The sequence below is a fragment of the Carassius carassius genome, chromosome 2 (genome assembly GCF_963082965.1).
Source record: "Carassius carassius chromosome 2, fCarCar2.1, whole genome shotgun sequence".
In the NCBI taxonomy this organism is placed as follows: domain Eukaryota; kingdom Metazoa; phylum Chordata; class Actinopteri; order Cypriniformes; family Cyprinidae; genus Carassius; species Carassius carassius.
In genome coordinates this window covers 11381694-11399711 of record NC_081756.1, presented here as the reverse complement: position 1 = coordinate 11399711, position 18018 = coordinate 11381694, and the positions used below count along the sequence as shown (strand labels likewise).

General features: G+C 34.1%; 2 protein-coding genes across 2 annotated transcripts; one reads left to right on the top strand and one right to left on the bottom strand.

Moving 5' to 3' along the window:
* Nucleotides 1-190: 190 nt before the first annotated feature.
* On the top strand, nucleotides 191-7323 carry LOC132102619 (high affinity immunoglobulin epsilon receptor subunit gamma-like). Its single transcript, XM_059507268.1, has 5 exons — nucleotides 191-361; nucleotides 2297-2394; nucleotides 2966-2998; nucleotides 5273-5302; nucleotides 5979-7323. Exons 1-5 carry the CDS (start codon nucleotides 289-291, stop codon nucleotides 6039-6041), a joined length of 297 nt encoding a protein of 98 aa, XP_059363251.1. The 5' UTR covers nucleotides 191-288; the 3' UTR covers nucleotides 6042-7323.
* Nucleotides 7324-11749: 4426 nt separating this feature from the next.
* LOC132098520 (putative C-type lectin domain family 20 member A) lies at nucleotides 11750-12508 on the bottom strand. The gene has a single exon (XM_059504606.1). It carries the CDS (start codon nucleotides 12506-12508, stop codon nucleotides 11750-11752), a length of 759 nt encoding a protein of 252 aa, XP_059360589.1.
* Between the last annotated feature and the right edge of the window lie 5510 nt (nucleotides 12509-18018).

The window sequence follows — 18018 nt, the reverse complement described above, 5'->3', positions numbered from 1 at the left end:
TGATGTAGTTTTCGTGCATAAAATTTTTACATTTATTTATACATATATATGAACTATGCTGAATCAGCATTTCTGAGGATCAGCAGTCTAAAGTAGCTCACATGATTTTCGGCCCTTTTTCCTCTTCGTCATTCAGGGTGGGGGTGGTTTAAACTTCAGATCTGACATATTTTCACCACAACTTCCCTCTTGTCTGCCTCTGATGTGCTGTTCACATCTGTTCACTGAAAGTAGTCTTTGGAGGTGAGCGTCCCGTGAGGTTGAACGCAGAAGCAAAGTCAAGTTTATATGATGATGACGATGATGAAGGTGGGGTTGCCCTTCTCTCTTCTCTCTCTTTGGCTCAGCTTCGGCAGTGCTGGTAAGTGTTCAATGTTAGCGCTCTTTATCTCAAGCGAACGTTGTGTTTTGTGTGCTGGTGCGTTGATACATAAGTTACCGGTTTACATAATCAACTAATTTAGGTTTTCAATTTCAATTCTATAAGCTGCTTTATGTTGCAAATATACTGAATAAGTTTAATAATTTTGTAAATGGCATTTAACGATTGTAAATGTATTAGGTAGACTTTTCCTTTTTTAGTAAAGTCCTGAAGGCTATTCTAAATTTTATTTTTTTTATTTTTTATACTATGTAACAAATGAAAATCTTGCGGGAACAATGGAAATGGATTTTTTTTTTATTTTTTTTTTTAGTTTTCAGTAGTCATTTTGTCCGCTAAATGTGAAGATTAAGCTTCCTCAGAACTAGTTTTGGTTCATAATTTGTTGATAAATTATAAAATAATGTCACTTAAGAAAGTGCGCTTTGGTCACATCTTGAATATGGAAGTATGTGGGGACTTTATAAAAGGTTTTCATTGTGTATTTTGAAAAATGTTATGAAATGAAGCAAGGGATGTTTACAAATCCAATGCACATCTATGTAAATGTTAAAATCCAGCTATCATAAAAAAACAATTAGAGTCTAATGTGAGAGTCTTGATTAGTCAAAATCTATATAAAGTTCACTCTTTACATCTCTTGTTTTCAGTCCTTATATCTGAACTTGTGATGTTGGAAACTTTGTTGCCAGGAAGTAGCCTCTTCTCATTGTGTCAACAAAGCTTAAACCACACAATATGAATCCATAGTACAATTACAACTGCTTAACCAAAGCTTGCGTTAACAGAAGAAAAGCACAAGGAAGATTTTCTCATTGACTCGTGCATGTGAAACCAGTGCTGCTTCTTAAATTGAGGTTGTGGCTCTGAGTTTCATTGGTCCACTTCCCTTCTGCATCTCTGTAAATGAGGATGCTACGTATATACATTTAACTAAACAACAGGGTTTAAGGGTTTTTTTTTGAGCTTTTGTAGTATTTTCTATTATTTTTTTATGCTTTACGTTAATTATCATAGATAAAAATGTGGTTGAAGGGGATGCCTAATCTAAGTTCTCTGATGCAACACATTTTTGGCATCAAGATGAAAGACAAAGATCATGCATTTTGATCAACCAACAGTGTTTTTATCAAAATGCTGAACTAGAATGTATCCATTAAACCCCAAGCTAATAAAACAACACAGTTTTTGAGTGTAGTTTATTACAGATAGTCACATGTCTCTCTGTTTTAGTTTATACAGTGCTGTATATTATTTATATATGTATATATTGTAACTGGTTTCACTGTAAGCATGCGGTCAGCGGACTTGTGTCTGCAAATTTATGAGAAAAGAGAAGTAGCACTATTCTTTAGGATATGATACTTGGTGAGAAACATAACACATGCTCTTGCTATTTCTTGAAACCTTTTAGCACATTATTAGTCTCTCACAAAACCTCTTTTTAATATCCTTTTTTTTTTGTATAAATTTATAATTATAAATATATATTTTTATATAATTTTTAATTATATAAGTATTTTCCATATATTATTCAATATTGTCCAATTATTGTCTTTAATGCTGTGTATCGATTTCTGATCATTAAAATTTGTTTACAGTTTACATTCTCTTATTTTAAGAGCATTAGCAATGCTTCTAATGATGTGATGCATACATTTTTGCAATTTAACAATAACCACAAATTTACAGAGAATATATTAAGTGTATATAAAATATGTATTAAAATACAGCATGTAAAGCGTTTATGCACTAATCCAATGTAGGAGACCGCTATAAAACTGACTCGTGGACCATTTTGTGTAATAATAAAAAAACATATTTTCAGTGCAAGTAGTTTTAAAAAAATACATTTAACTGTAGCACGATATGTTGAGTTTGTTCTTTTCCTAATTAGCTTCATTTTTTTTTAAGATGCGACTGGTTTGAAAGAGCCGCAGATATGCTACATCTTGGACGCGGTTTTGTTCATCTATGGGATTGTTCTCACTGTCCTGTACTGCAGAATGAAGGTACTGTAGGCTATATATAAATTAGTAGAAGCTATTATATTTAAGCTATCAATTTTATTACAAACAATTAATATTTTTGTCTTATACTGAGGGTGGACAAAATAATGTGAACATCCATTAAATAGGCAGTATTTTTTGGCGTTTTACCACAATTTGCCTTCCGGCATTATTAGATCAGATTGATACAGTTTTGTAATATCCTCCATTTAAATGTTTTCAATAAAAACATCTGCAGATGTGTTGGTGGAGGGAATCCGTGTCTAACTTTTTTCTTCAAAACTGTCCACAAATAACAGACAAAGAAAAGATAATCAGTGCTTGTCTATCATTGTAGTCTACAATCATTATATCCCCAATATAAATGAGTTTTCACGTTATTTTGTGTACACACACACACACACACACATCCACACACACACACACACACACACACACACACACACACACACACACACATCCACACACACACACACACACACACACACATTTTCTTTAATATAATACATATATTACAGAAGACTAAAACATTATTATTATTTATTTATTCATTCATAAATGCATTTATTTGCAGATGCGAAGTAAACAAGCAGAAAGATATTCAGGGGTAAGACTTTATCTATCTATCTATCTATCTATCTATCTATCTATCTATCTATCTATCTATCTATCTATCTATCTACTTTCTGATATTTATTTTCATTAATAAAAAAAAATATATAAGGAGTGTGTGATATTGACAAAATATATCTCAATATTTGAGATTTTATCGATAATGATAATTAGATGAGTTAAATGATAATAATAATGGTATAATACTGTTATTGTGCTGATATCTTAAGGACTACCGTGGACAGCTGACTCCTAAAGTTTTTTATATATTTCATATACTGTGTGGTGATCAGTTCACAGCAGTGATAGAAATTAATCTTTTCCAATAAGTTTAAATAGATTTTTACCTTTTACGGGCAGTTTTACCTTTATAAAGCCTTTTTTTTCTAAAAGTATGCATCAACTTTTCAGTCAAATTCTTAAATTGAGTCAGTCGATTATATTAATAAGCCACTGTTGCCAAGCAAATGAAATCAGTATCGACAAAATTCATCTTTGCATCATCTTAGAAGTGGCATTTAAATGCATTTACACCATGTTTAATGCAGGACATGAATGTATTTAACCTGCAGTTACAAATGCATTAACACCGTTTTGATATTATAAACATTAAATGTTGAATACTGATATTTTACATTTTTAAAAAGAAAGAAAATAATAATTAAGATACTTTAAATGTGAAATTAAAACTTTCAGTAGGTGGCAGCAAGTCACTGTTAATAAGTGAGTCATTGTGACTGAACCGAGTCATTTAAACGGTTGATTCATTCAGGAACAAAACACCGTCATGTTTCTCAGAGATGTAAATTGGAATTATATTTGTTGGCGAAATAGAGCAAAAACAGTCAATATTGTATCTAAGACGTAAATGTTTTAATATTCAATTCTTGTTTATCGAACTGCTGTATAAAATCACTATCACATTTATAATCATGCTGCCTTTTGGAGGAAAAAACGTCAGTCGTCGCGTGATACTAATTAACTATATGGAATTATATAAATGTATACATTTCTGCCACCGTATCTTGAATTTTTCTATCATTCTGAATGCATTTTAGTAAAATGAATCATGCAGTGAAAGGACGCACAGTCTGAGCTAAACTTGCTTTCATGAGTCATGGACGTTAGCGATGCAGATTAACTATATTTTCCCGTCTGTCTTTTGGATAATTAGCTGTAAATTCGAGGCACAGGTAGCTTAGTCTGTTGTTCATCACCACTCACCTCCACACCAAGACAAACACAGTGGAAAGGGAGGGAGGGCTTCTCTTCTGCGGCTCTCTGTCTGTCTGTGATGCGATGCGATGCGCGGATCAGTGTGTGCTACAGAGACGCGGAGGGAGAAAGAGTTTCCTGACCAGACCTGATATTTAGAATATTTATTTGTTTTTTATTTATTTTTTGACAGGGAAAGCTGTGCGCAAACACAATCTCACACGCGCACGCGCACATATATACATATATTCATTTGGTAAAAAAAAAACTATAGAGGAAGAGAAAGGGCAAGTGCTCAAGCCCCCTTTGATGTGTGCACGTGCCTGTTTATGTGTGTTAACTATTACTTTCCCTAAAGTAATGTGAGCAACATACATTTTACAGCTTTCATAAGACTTCATAAGTATTATCTCCAAAATTATCTGCTTTTGCTAACTGTCCCTCTCCTCCCCTTTCACACTTTTACATCCTGTCTTGAACTGTGTGACTCCATTTTAAACATGATTATATGTGTATGAAACCTTTCACACAATATATGAACTCTGTATGTGGCCTTGTAAGGTATAATCGACATGTTGCGCTATATATACGCTCTTAAAAATAAAACTAAGACTGTCACAACTTTTTTTCAAGAGGGTTTTTGCAAGATGCCATAGCTACAAGAACAATTTTCGGTTCCCAAAAAAGCCTTTCAGTCAGCAGTTTCTTAAAAGAACTATTCCTTTCTGTTAATGTTAAGAATCTTTTTTTTTTTTTTTTTTTTTTTTTTTTATAACTATAAGTCACTTTTTGTCCAGTGACAAGGTTCCTTGGATGTTAAAGGCTCTTCATGGAACCACAGATGCAAACTAAACACCGTTATTTTTAACAATGTAATATGATAAAAGAATACTGTTTGAACGTAATTTGTCCACATGTGACGCATGTCATTCTTCTTTCCAAGAACTTTGAAGCCCTGCGCGTACATATTTCTTTTTGTGTGTGTGTGTGTGTGTGTGTGTTTGTATTGTTACAGGCTTTCTAATATGTTTTTTTTTCTTCTGATTGTTTATAGAAGAAAGATGCCGGTGAAGGGGTTTATGAGGTATTTTTGTTATGTTGTGGTTCTTTAATACTCTGCTAAGCCATAATTTAGACCTTTCTTCTGCGTATGTGCATATTCTTTATTTGTACTTTGATCAATGTATGATCATTGAAAGATACAGAAAAACTGGTTAACAGACTTAGACACTAACATCATTTAATCACACACACACACACACACATATATATATATATATGTGTGTGTGTGCGTGCGTGCGTGTTTGAATATATGTATACATGTATTTTATATATATATATATATATATACATATATATATATATATATATATATATATATATATATATATATATATATATATACATATATATATATATATATATACATATATATATATATATATATACATATATATACATATATATATATATATATACATATATATATATATACATATAAACATACACATATGTTATTCATTTGTATTACCACATTTAAACATATTATTTATATTATAATGCAACTCTTAGAAGGTAAAGATATATTTAAATCCAGTATAAGAGGCTGTTATATATAAGTAATATGGTGATAACAAGCAGCAGTTTCATAGCATTTAACTGATGCACATGACATTTCTGAAGCCTTGTGGTTGATCTGGTGCGCTTCTATTGACTCTCTGCTACATCTGTGCTGTCCTTCTCTCTCCTCCACATCTCAGGGTCTCAAGCCTCACGATCAGGACACCTATGAGACCATCAAAATGAAACAAGGAAAACAATGAGACTCGAGGCAAAAGGAGAGAAGAAAGTTTCTGGGCTCAATACCACTATCATCTTAAGCATATACCTACTGTAAATAAGCTGTCAAGCAATTACAAGAAGAATGTTTTTTGCTTAATAACTAATAATATATTGTAATAACTAACATCAGGCTTTTTGTTTGCCGTTTGTTTGGCAGACAGACTCCAAAAAGAGATAATTAAATAATCAAATAGAATGCCAAAGGAACATGTATTTTTGAATGATCATTCTACTGGTGTAATAATTTAAATGTAGTATTATTATTATTATTTTTTTTTATGAATGTATTTTCCTTTTCGCCTTTAAACTACATTTAAAGCTTCTAACATATATACCGCAGCTGTGTCACTATTTTTCGAGGCTAACTTCCTGCTCTAGCTTCTATAGCAATATGCCACCAACCCCACAGAGTCCGAGTCATTTCCTGTTTTAAAGAGTGCATTGGGGGTATGACAAAAAAGTGCATCTGACTTTGACCACAGGTGTGACAGATGGAAACAAAGCCGTGTTTGATTTTATATGTGTGAAGGCCTTTTGTTTTTCCATTGGTTTAAGAGTAAGCACTCATTGTTTTGCTCTGTGGCAATAATAGTTTTTTTTTTCTGCTTCATGTGGCGTTTGAGAAAACAACTATATATGAAACAAAAATTATATACCACTGATGGTCAGGATTTACTTTAAATTTATTATAAGAGTAAATTCAATGATATATATTAATGTAAAAAATATTGTTTCTCTAGTTATGCTTACACTGTTTTGTTGTTGTTGTTGTTGTTTTCAATATCTAATATCGTCATTATATAATGGTCTGATTTCCTTTCCATAAAGTAATCTGTTTTCGGCTCTTACATCAATAGATTTGCAGATTAAATTTGTATTTTTTTATTTATTTATTTTTTATTAGTAGTAATATTTTTTTTGCGGTTTAATCAACTTGGAATTAAAGCACACTTACAGTATGTGATATGAAAAATAATGAGACTACTGTATTTAGACAGTGAAATGACATTGTCTTCTTTATTTCAAAATTGTCTTTTTTTCAGTCTTACATCAATAGATTTTAAGACCGTGCTGATGATACACAATCCTACTATCTGTAAAATAAATACAATGGTCAAAACAGTGCCTACAATTCTAACATTTTATAATTAAATTGTTGGGTTTTATTTTGTCAAATTATAAAAATAATTTTTTGAATATAAAAATAATATAGTTGGACATTTTGAAAACTAAAAAGAATAAAATGTTTATTTTTATTAATTATTTCCTGATATTTTCTATATTATTTGATCATCTTGTAATGTAATCCCATTTACAGTAATTAAGATGAAAACTCAGAAGAGTAAAATTACTGTACTGTATATAGACAGTAAGATTACATTGTCTTATTTTTTTGAGACAAAATACAGTGTAGCAGGTCTGAATGTGTGTGTGTGTGTGTGTGTGTGTGTGTGTGTGTGTGTGTGTGTATGTAATCTATCTACAACACTGGAATCAAATAATAATTAAAAACGTGATAATTCTTACCACTGCAAATATTATTTGGTTAACAATATTTAATTTTATTTTTCACTAGATTGTCACAACAGCAGCAAATGCACCATATGTTTTGCCTACTGAGTATATAGTTGACATCCACGTCTAGTCACCTATATTTCTATAGCACTTAATACAATACAGATTGTTTCAAAGAAGCATCCAAGTAATAAGCAGGAAAATAATAGTAAAGCTCAACAATTATGAAACTAGTTCAGTTCAGCTAAGCAACTCTACATAAGACAATAGTGTTGTTATTTAACTCAGCTCAAGTCAATATCCTCCAGCTTTTCTTTGTTCTCATCCAATAGTACTAGTGCTATCAAATTGATAATAGTTATAGTGACAGCAAAAATAATTTTAATTTTAATTGATTTAAATATTGGTTCTTTAGTGAGGCATGGTTATTTAGTAGGCATGACATTATCGTTACACGTGTCAAACTGATTTAGTTACTGCTTCCTTCAGCTGTCACTTTATTTGTCTTCAGACAGAGAAAGTTAAGTCTTCGCTCACAGTTGTCAGGTTTCCAAACAATTTTTTTTAGCAAAAATTCCACCCTTATATTCAACATTATTTCCATTTACTCAAAACCAATGACCTGCTATGAACCGTAGACCAATCCACACATCATCCACATGGGCTGGCGTGCTCTTATTTTTTGCCTCTCTCATCATTAGATCTGAGGTTAGGCCGGCTAGATCAACGTGGTTTTGTCTGCAGTATTCCAGGGCCTCAATCCATGTGTTTTAAAATTAATTTTTCTAGAGTACTCAAAAGGATATCTGAGGCACCTTTAGTTTTTACAGTGTAGGATCAGCTCAAAGACCTCCATACAATAAAATGCTATAGATAAAAACAAATTGGCATCATGCATTTGACCTTTTGATTTTAGGACAGCAGCACATTGTTCATGCAAAGCATCAGGTTGTCCAGTGTCCCACATTACAATGGATGCATTCTCTCCTTCGCTCCATTTTCACAGCAGGGAATCTCTCTGAAGTCCAATCCAGAAATATTCAGAAGTGATTTTTGGATTCGCAGAGAGTAGTTTCACTTTTATATTGCTGGTGGTGGACACATCATGTTTTTTTCTGCAGTAGTGCATCCGTCCACTTCAAGTTCTCATTCACATAAATCTGTAGAGGCTTGTGTTCACAATAAAGAAACACAAAAACAGACACACAGTCACTGTAGTCTTCATAGCCATATTGTCAATGTATCCAGTGTTGGAACATCAGCAGAAATGCAGTTTTCAAGCCCAAATTTATTTATTAACAATGATTTGATACCACACCTCCCCAATAATTATCTACATAACCGGCCAATAAAAAGCAGCCCTGACCAATTAAATGTTTGGCTCCTCCCCTTTTCTACTGTATTGCACTCCCCACCATTGAGAAAGGTAGGCCTATATATCACGGGACAAAAACAAAATGTAATTTGCCTTACAAATGTGTGAAGGAAGTGGAAATGAACTGTGTATCTTTCATATTGTAGTTTTCATAGATCAATGCTCTTCATTCCATCCTCAACCACTCAAAATGTACAAACATTTTTATGCCTACGTTGCTGTGTCCAACAGGTCATAGCCAGCTCACGCCACACATCATATGAAATATATTGCAGAGCAAAGAGAATGCAGAAAAAAGAAATTCAAATTTTGAAAAAGAAATTAAAACTATAAGCATTATTTTGTAGTCCTTTAATGTGTAATGACAGATTGCTGTAGTGCCTCAGTTCAAGCCGCACGTGAACCGATCATCTCTTTTGCTATTTAGTTCACGAAATAAACATTAATGAACATCACAAGGTATTTTGTTTCAATCACGGAAAGACGTCAATACACACCATTTTTCAAGTTAAAAAACCTACCGACGTTAATCTCCTCTCCTGTGACTGTCTGGTTGGTTTGTTTGTCGGACAAAATGTCAGATTCGGTGTTATGATTGGTCAGATTGCCTGTCAATCAAACTCTTGGGGGAAGGGTCGAGTCAAATACCGGTAGTCAGAATCATGAGAATCAATGAGAATTGTAAGATATATTGTAGCAATTACCATTGTGAGAAAAAAAAGTCAGATTTCTGAGTTGATATTATATATATATATATATATATATATATATATATATATATATATATATATCCAAAAGAAACATCTCCATATATTTTAAATGACTGTATTTTACTAATGTTATAATCCAATCTAAATATTTATCTTTAAAGTTGATTAAAACTACTGTTTTCTGTAGCAACCTTTTCACGGACGCAACATGCAACACGGCCTGAGAGTGAAATCAGAAGACAGAAAGAATTATTGTTTAACCTTTAAACTGCAGGATAACACGATTAGACAAATTTCCTCCAGAAACAAGTTTAATAGCAAAATGTTTCCACGTATGCAAAAACAGGATTTGGTTACTGTGCATGTTTTCCGGCACACAGTTGACATGAAGAATCAAAGATGGTGATGTGACTCAACACACTGTAAGATCAAAGATCTTTCAAAGCAGCTACCAGTAAATCTACAATGACGAAATGCTTACACAAATGTTATTTCTCATTTATTAAAGTGAGCACATTTTAATGTATTTAGATGGAAATGATAAATGTAATATAAAGCAATAAATTAGGAAAATTTGGAAATTACACTGTTGACATGGGGGATTTCCAATATGTAGAAACCTTTTTTCTTTTGCTGCATCTCATTCTAGTTCCCTTTCTCGTGAATCAGTAGGCCATTAACAATATTAAAACATCACATCAACAATATCTTTGTTGAACAGTTTAGGCTGCACATTTTCCCCTATGTCTCAGTTTCATCCATCATTTCTTTTACGATTTCACTTTAACTTCCTAAAGTCATTTTCTTCATAACATCATTGTTTGGGAAGTGACATAATCTTTTGTGTGAAAGCAACAGCCCAAGTAGCTCCTCTTTAAGATTCTTTTCTTCAATTTGTAGTCTTAATTTGTTATTTTATATATCTTTGTTGTGAGTTCTCGAAAGAATTGAAAAATCTTCCGATCATTCCATATCCGTTTTAAAATGATAAATCAATCAATCAATCAATAAAAACCCGTCTCTATCCGGGTCTCGGGTTCATCAACCCTCAGATCCGTTTGCAGAGGTAAACAACAAACTGGACTGGAGGTCAGTAAATGGCTTTCTTTTTGGCCTGTTGGTCCCACAAAGTTATCGAATTGCTTCAGAAGACTTGGAATATAGCACATACAGTCATAAGGATTACCTTTGAGTCATTTTGTAAGTTTGAAACCTTCAGAACCAGAAGAAAGTTCCATGTGGAAAATGGAAATTCCACTTTTGTGTTGCTACAGAAGCAAGAATGTCGTGTGTCTAAAGTGTTGGGGTGAGTAAAAGATGACAGATTTAACAGGTATAGCTTTTAAATATTAACTTTCTGCAAGATTTAGCCACTGAATTATACCCCACCTTTAAAAATTCAGACATTTCAGCAAATGCAAACGATTAAAATGACTCGCACTCAGGCTGTTTTTGATTGGCTAGTCAGTGTATGTAATGTAATAGTAGATAGGCCTAGTTATGATTCTGTTATGAGTCAACAGCATTAATATAACGTTTTTACTCCTCAATCTGTCTGGACTTATCATATCTTGTAGCCTCTATTAGGGATTAACTTTAAAGCAGGTACTTTTTTTATTGACATGGGGAAACTCTAACAACAATAACAGAATACATTAATAAATGATAACTGACACTGAACACGAATAAAGACAGTAACAGTAAAGTAAATTTGAAATCACTTGACTGGGAACCCAGTTACAATTCAATAACGAAGAACTAGGGAAACTATAAACTCCAACACAAAGAAACCACATAAAAGGATTCTTCAGGATTAGATATTTTTAAAATAGAATTGTGTTAAGAACCTTTATTTATTTATTTATTATTATTATTTTTTTTTTACAGTTGTTTTATTTAATGGTTTAGGAGGCAAAATAAGTACAAACTAAAATAAATAAGTATCCAAACAGAAAGATTAACCTATAACACATCTATTAACTAATTAAACAGGCTTTAAAAAGAGTTTCTATTTTAAAGTGATTTTAACGTTTGCCTATTTAGGCTAGTTTAGGCTTGTTGTCATCATAAACAAATCAGATATTTCATTTCATGGTTTATTGGCACAGAGAAAGCTGAATCTCTGCTCACAGTCCACAGGTTTCCAAACCATACTATTACGGTTCAGAACTGCACAGCGCTGATTCATGGCAGGACACTGCAGCTCTTCATCTGAAGACCAGACCTTATATTCAAAATCTTCCCCATTTGCCCAAAACCAGTGCCCAGCAATAAAGCGCAGACCCATCCACACGTCATCAGTCAGGGCTGCACTGCTCTTAACTCTTGCCTCTTTCATGAGCTCATCTGAGTTCAGTGTGGCCAGATCTTTGTAGTTTTGTCTGCAGTATAGCAGGGCCTCTTCCCATGTGCTCTCCTGCTGCACCACAGTCAGGTCCAGGACATCCATACAGTAAAATGGCATAAGCCAGTCACAATCAACATCATGCACTTTAGAAGAGGACTTTTTGACAGCACAACAATATTCACCATTATGATTTGGTTGTCGATCGTCCCACTGGATATCAGTCGCAACCTCACCTCCGGTCCATGTCCACCACCACCACAGCAGATTATGTCCCCTGAGTCCAATCCAGTATAAATCCTCAGTGATCTGCAGATTATTCGAGAGTGGTTGCAGTTCACCATTGCTTACGGTGGACAGATCATAATAGTAATTCTGGCAGTACAACTGTGCATCTGACCACGTCATACTTTTATTCACATAATAGTGTTTTCTGTTGAGGCTGCTGTTCAGTCCAAAGAGACTTAAAAACAGAAAAACAGTGAGTGTAGCTTTTGTTGCCATATTCCCAATGTATCCAGAGTTTTAACATCAGCAGGAATGCCCAAAGTGATTTCTTACTTATAGACCAGTTAGACAGCGTTGACCAATCAAAGTTGTGTCTTTATTTGTAAGACTCCTCCTCGTGGCACTTTTTTTCCCTATGTGTTGCTTTTCAATGGATTCCCCAACCCTGGAGAGTTTTTTCTTTTTAAGCAATGAATGAAGATAATGTGAACTGACATAGAATAATACACACATTCTTTCATGAACAGTATGTCCACCTACACTTTAAGGCAAATCAAATGTGTTGTATGCTCAAAAACAAAACAGTGATAATTTTACAATCAATTACTATCAGTCACAGTAAATTATTATTATTGCAGCAGACTGATCAACTATTTATCTGTTCTGGCCCACTGTAGATATTAGCTATATGATGATCCATTTTTAGTGAGTTATTTAAACTGAAGAAGAGTCCTTTTAAAAAAAAAAAAAAAAAAAAAGACCTGTCATGCAAATCAGAGGATGCAAATATTGTTTTACTTTCAAACCAACTGAAGGGAAAAAAGAAGAAAATTCAAATTGACCTCAGAAACGGGTAAAGTGCTTCAACTGAAAATATTTACTGCATAATGTGGATTAATGTATTTAATATGTAAAATGGATATACATTTTGAGATTTGTAAAGGATTGTCACAATGTCTGGTCTGTGTATCCCTAGGTGTCCACTAGTGGTCTCACTTTCCATAGAGTCACCCCACTGCAGGCACTACATTTCCCACAAGTCTTTGTCCGATTCATCACTGTTAATTGCACACTTGTTAATTGCACTCAGCTATTCCCACTTTCATCGTTTTGACCTGTCTATATATACCCTGTTTGTTTCTATCGGTTTCATGGAGTCCTTGTTTTATGTCAACCTGCTTTCTCGTGTTCCCTAGTGTTTGTCATGTTTCTTGTTTTTTGGACTTTCCCTTCTGATATTGAACTTTTGCCTTTGGATTATGATTTTTGGATTCCCCTATTAAAACACTGCAACTGGATCTCTGTTTGTGTGTGCGTTCGTTACAAGGATACAGTCAGCAGTTTTATTAAATTTGAATGTTTTTTGAGAACTTTTAAGAATATCTTTCAGATGAAGACCATTTTGTGTTAATCAGAAAAGAGTATGATCTCAATAAGTTATCTCAACATAATCCAGTCATGTTAACTTTACTCTTTTTTGTCCAGTGTAAATTTGTTAATGTTCCATTTTTATCAGGAAAGGAAATAGCTTTATTTAGATATAAAGACTTTTTTCCAGAGATCTGAAAAAAACTTTATACGGTGCATTACAATATAAAATACAGTGATCAGTAGGGGTGTCCATTCCTAATCCTGGATGGCCAACATGCTGCAAAGTTCAGCTCCAGCCTAAGATACTCGCCTGGAAGTTTCTGGTGATCCTGAAGGCCATGATTAGCTGGTTCAGATGTTTAATTGGGGTTGGAAATAAACCCTGAAGGACTGTGGCCCTCCAGGATCAAGACTGGTCACCCCTGGAAGTGAAAGTGCTTATGTACTGTGTACAAACACATAACTATTTTACAACTATTCCAATTTGAAGGTTAGACACATCAAAAGCATCTATGTTAATAAAACCACAAATAACATACAGTATATTACATCTCACATTTCTGCATAAACATTAAACTTAATTTCTTTTCAAACAATTGGCACATACAGAAGTTGTTATGCATAACCTATACCAAAAATTCTGTCATCATTTACTTTCTCAACAAAAAGTTTTCCAGTGTGTTTTTTATAAATAATGGAAGTCACTAGGCACCAAAACTGTTGGTTTACACAGAATAAAGTTGTACAGGTTTAGAACAATCATTTCTGGGTGAGATATAATCCCTTTAATAAAAAACTTAATTCTCTCTCTTCTGTACACTGAAAACAATTCGTAAAACCGCAGTATGTGACAGACATTCAATTTTAGAGAGCTCACCCCAGCCAAAAACTAATAAATTAAAGCCTACTTGTCTAAAAAGTTACTATGGGATTATTCAAATTTTATCCTACATCTTATGAAAAACAGGGAATGCAAAAGATTGGCTCTGGGGTAGGATGAGAAATGCTCAGTGTCTTGAAGCTGGGACTGGTAAAGTTCAAAAAGTACATCACTTCCAAACCTAAAATTATTTTTAAGACCTAAAAAGTCATTTTAAACAGGCAGAGATACAGAGATACAGCCAGTTGATTAAACTTTTTTTTTTTTTTTTTAAATATTGATGTTCTTGACAATAGCACTTGGGAAAAAAATTATTTGTTGCTCACCTGTATTGGCAGTAAGTAACTGATATTTAATAACCATAAAATGTTAAGTTTTAAAAACTTTTTTTCCTAATATATTTAAAGGTACACTTTGTAAGATATTTGCAGTAAAATATCCAAAAACCACTAGGCTAGTATTTGTCCAGCTGATTACTAACAATATCTCTAAAGTTTTCAACAACTTGTAAATCATGAGAAAATTCCCATTCTAAACCGTGACACGGGGCAGTGCAGTCGCCTGTCAATGATGTTAGTTACCTTTTGTTACCGCCTTTACTGACATAGAAACCACATGACAACAGTGTCGTGGACAAATGCAGAAGTAGCTTCGCAACAAGACGACAAACTTCAACTAGAAAGAGATGCCGATCTCGCTTGTGTTTTACTCGACAGGTGAGTTGTTTTGATTCGTATCTTTACAGAAAATGTATGCTATTATAACGATCAACAAGATTAGTATTATGGGGCATACACGCCAAACGCGGGGCATCACATCTGATCCATAGTCTGATTGAGTCTTTGCATTGACTTTGTATGTAATCTACTCTGTAATCTGATGGCTGTCAGCGGTTGGGTAGAAGACAACAAATCCCATCATTCCACGCTCCTTCTTAGCGTCATCAAACCATCCGATTGTTATTGTTTTGGTAGTGTGCCCTCTAGTGGCAGGTCCTACAACCTGTACCTTTAAGTCTCTATTTCTTACCTTTAGTAAGTCTCATTTGGGATAAAACTTCAAGGGATAGTATCTCATCATCTCACCCTCAAGTGGACACAGATATAAATCAACATCATGCACAGAACATGTTTTTTTTTTATTCACGGTGAACACAAACTGAGGAAAAAAATCCATCTCTGTGAGTCCATTTAATGCAAGTAGATGGTCCCTCAAAGTTGTTGCTTCACAAACCACAAAGTCACAATGTCTCAGGAAAAATTACACATTACACACAATTACACAAGTCTCATGCTAATTATTAGTGACAGAGATTGTGTTAAAACATGTGGCAATTACAAATATGCTGTTAATTATCTACATAAAACTAACACATAAAAAAAAAAAAAAAAAAACACCTCTTAGCAGTGGTTTTTATTTAAAGAGCCGAAGAGATATTTCACCAGAGGGTGAGCTTAAAAGGGCTCTCATTTAAATGTCTAGATTCACTTTGACTACCACAATATATGGTGCTAAATAGCATTAAAAGTGGTTCATTGGCTTGTAATCATAAGGGAACCACTTTAAGTGCTATATAAACAGCTTTCTTTAAAGGTGCTGTAGAGAACCTTTGTCAGATGTTGCTATATAGAACTGTAAGGTGAACTCTATTCTCCTCTTTAGATTTTAGACATGTTACTCCACTCTCATATGTTTGCTATGAATGGGAATTTACTACAATGGCAAAAAAAGTTTTGAATCACTTTTATGCTTTTAGGCTTTGGGGGCAAAAAGGTTGAGAACCACATTATCTTCAGGAAATACATTGTGTTTTAATGTTGTTATTTTAATGCTTTCACCAACTAAACTACTAGGGACTTTATGGGGTGTTGATGGCACAGTGGATAAGACACATGCCTTTGGTGTGAGAGACCTGGGTTTGAATCCACTGTGAGACACCTATGTGTCCATGAGCAAGACACTTAACCCCTAGTTGCTCCAGAGGCAGTTCTTTTCTTAATAATAATTATTAATAATCACAATATAGCTACAAAAGAAGTTCATCAAGAGCAGCGAGTGTTTATTTTATTGTTAGATTAACAATAATGAGGCGGCCTGTATTAAGAACCATCGTAATTCTAATATAATGTTAAAGATGTTTTTTCCCCAACAGTTTCCACAAACATTAACTTAAGACATAACAGATTATGTTTGCATGGAAGCACTTTTTTGTGTGCGCTCGGATGAAGTCATTGTGAGAAATGTCCGGAGAAAAGGTACTCCTCTCAGAAACCAAATAAAGGAAATTACACATCTAAAATTCTTTTTTGGAGTCAGATTAGTTAGAGGAACAAAACAGGTTAATTTTTCACTCCTCTAGAGTTAAACAGTTGAGTCTTACCATTTTCGAATCCATTCAGCTGATCTCTGGGTCTGGCGGTAGCACTTTTAGCTTAGCTTAGCATAGATCATTGAATCTGATTAGACCGTTAGCAACTTAGGAACGTTGCTGCTGTACCATGGATTGAAACGACACTTATAACGTGATATTTAGCCCCTGGAATGCGAATTTTACCAGGGGAACCCCCCCACCCCCCCTTGACACGTGATTGGCCAAGTTTGGAATTGATTGGCGGATTTTGTAGCGATTGGGCGGATTTTGTTATGAAAACCTGGCAACCCTGCTCAGTGCTGTCTGGTGGCTAGTGTTTTTTTTCTATAGTTTTGAACCATCCTGACTAACTTTATAACTTACATACAATTTAGTAAAACACTTTTTGCCTTTTTGTGCAATCCAGTGGCTAGTGTTTTTTTCCCAAGCTGATGCTGGTGTTTGATATTTGGTCAAACACTTCATGCTCCTCAGTGCTATCCGGTGGCTAGTGTTATCCTCTGTTGGTATAATGACAGTCCTCCTCTAATTATTACTTTTACACAAATTCTGTGAAACACCTTGTGCTTCTCTTGTGCAATCCTGAGGCTTGTGGTTCGCCATGCTGATACATTGGCGAATCCTGGCTAACTTGATCCCTTAAATAAGGGTTTTGTGAAACACTTCTCTTGGTGCTGTTATGTCAGTTGTTCCCTGTTATTTTTAGGCAGATTTTGTGATACAGTTAACCTATAGGTAAGCCCCTGCCCTCAATCACAGATGAGCCAATGGCAGTAGAGTATCAGTTGCACGGGGAGCGGAACTCTGACATCTGTATGTTTCAGCACCATACAGAAACACTGGAAGTCATGCTCTCATTAAAGGGATACTCCAACCCAAATTAATCACTTACCCCAATGTCGTTCCAAACCTGTAAAAGCTTTGTTCGTCTTGGGAACACAATTTAAGATATTTTGGATGAAAACCGGGAGGCTTATGACTGTCACATAGACAGCCGTGGAAGTTACACTGTCAGTGTCCAGAAAAGTATGAAAAGCATGGTCAGAATTGTCCATCTGCCATCAATGTTTCAACCATAACGTTATGAAGCGAGGAGAATACTTTTTGTATGCGAATAAAACAAAAATAATGACTTTTTTCAACAATTCCTTTGCCAACAGTCTC

Excerpts from the sequence above, each read along its gene's own strand:
- LOC132102619 (XM_059507268.1), top strand. The coding sequence starts at position 289 with ATGATGATGACGATGATGAAGGTGGGGTTGCCCTTCTCTCTTCTCTCT. Across the intron at positions 362-2,296 it reads GCTCAGCTTCGGCAGTGCTG|ATGCGACTGGTTTGAAAGAG; the intron begins GTAAGTGTTCAA and ends TTTTTTTTTAAG. Across the intron at positions 2,999-5,272 it reads AAGCAGAAAGATATTCAGGG|AAGAAAGATGCCGGTGAAGG; the intron begins GTAAGACTTTAT and ends GATTGTTTATAG.
- LOC132098520 (XM_059504606.1), bottom strand. The coding sequence starts at position 12,508 with ATGGCAACAAAAGCTACACTCACTGTTTTTCTGTTTTTAAGTCTCTTT.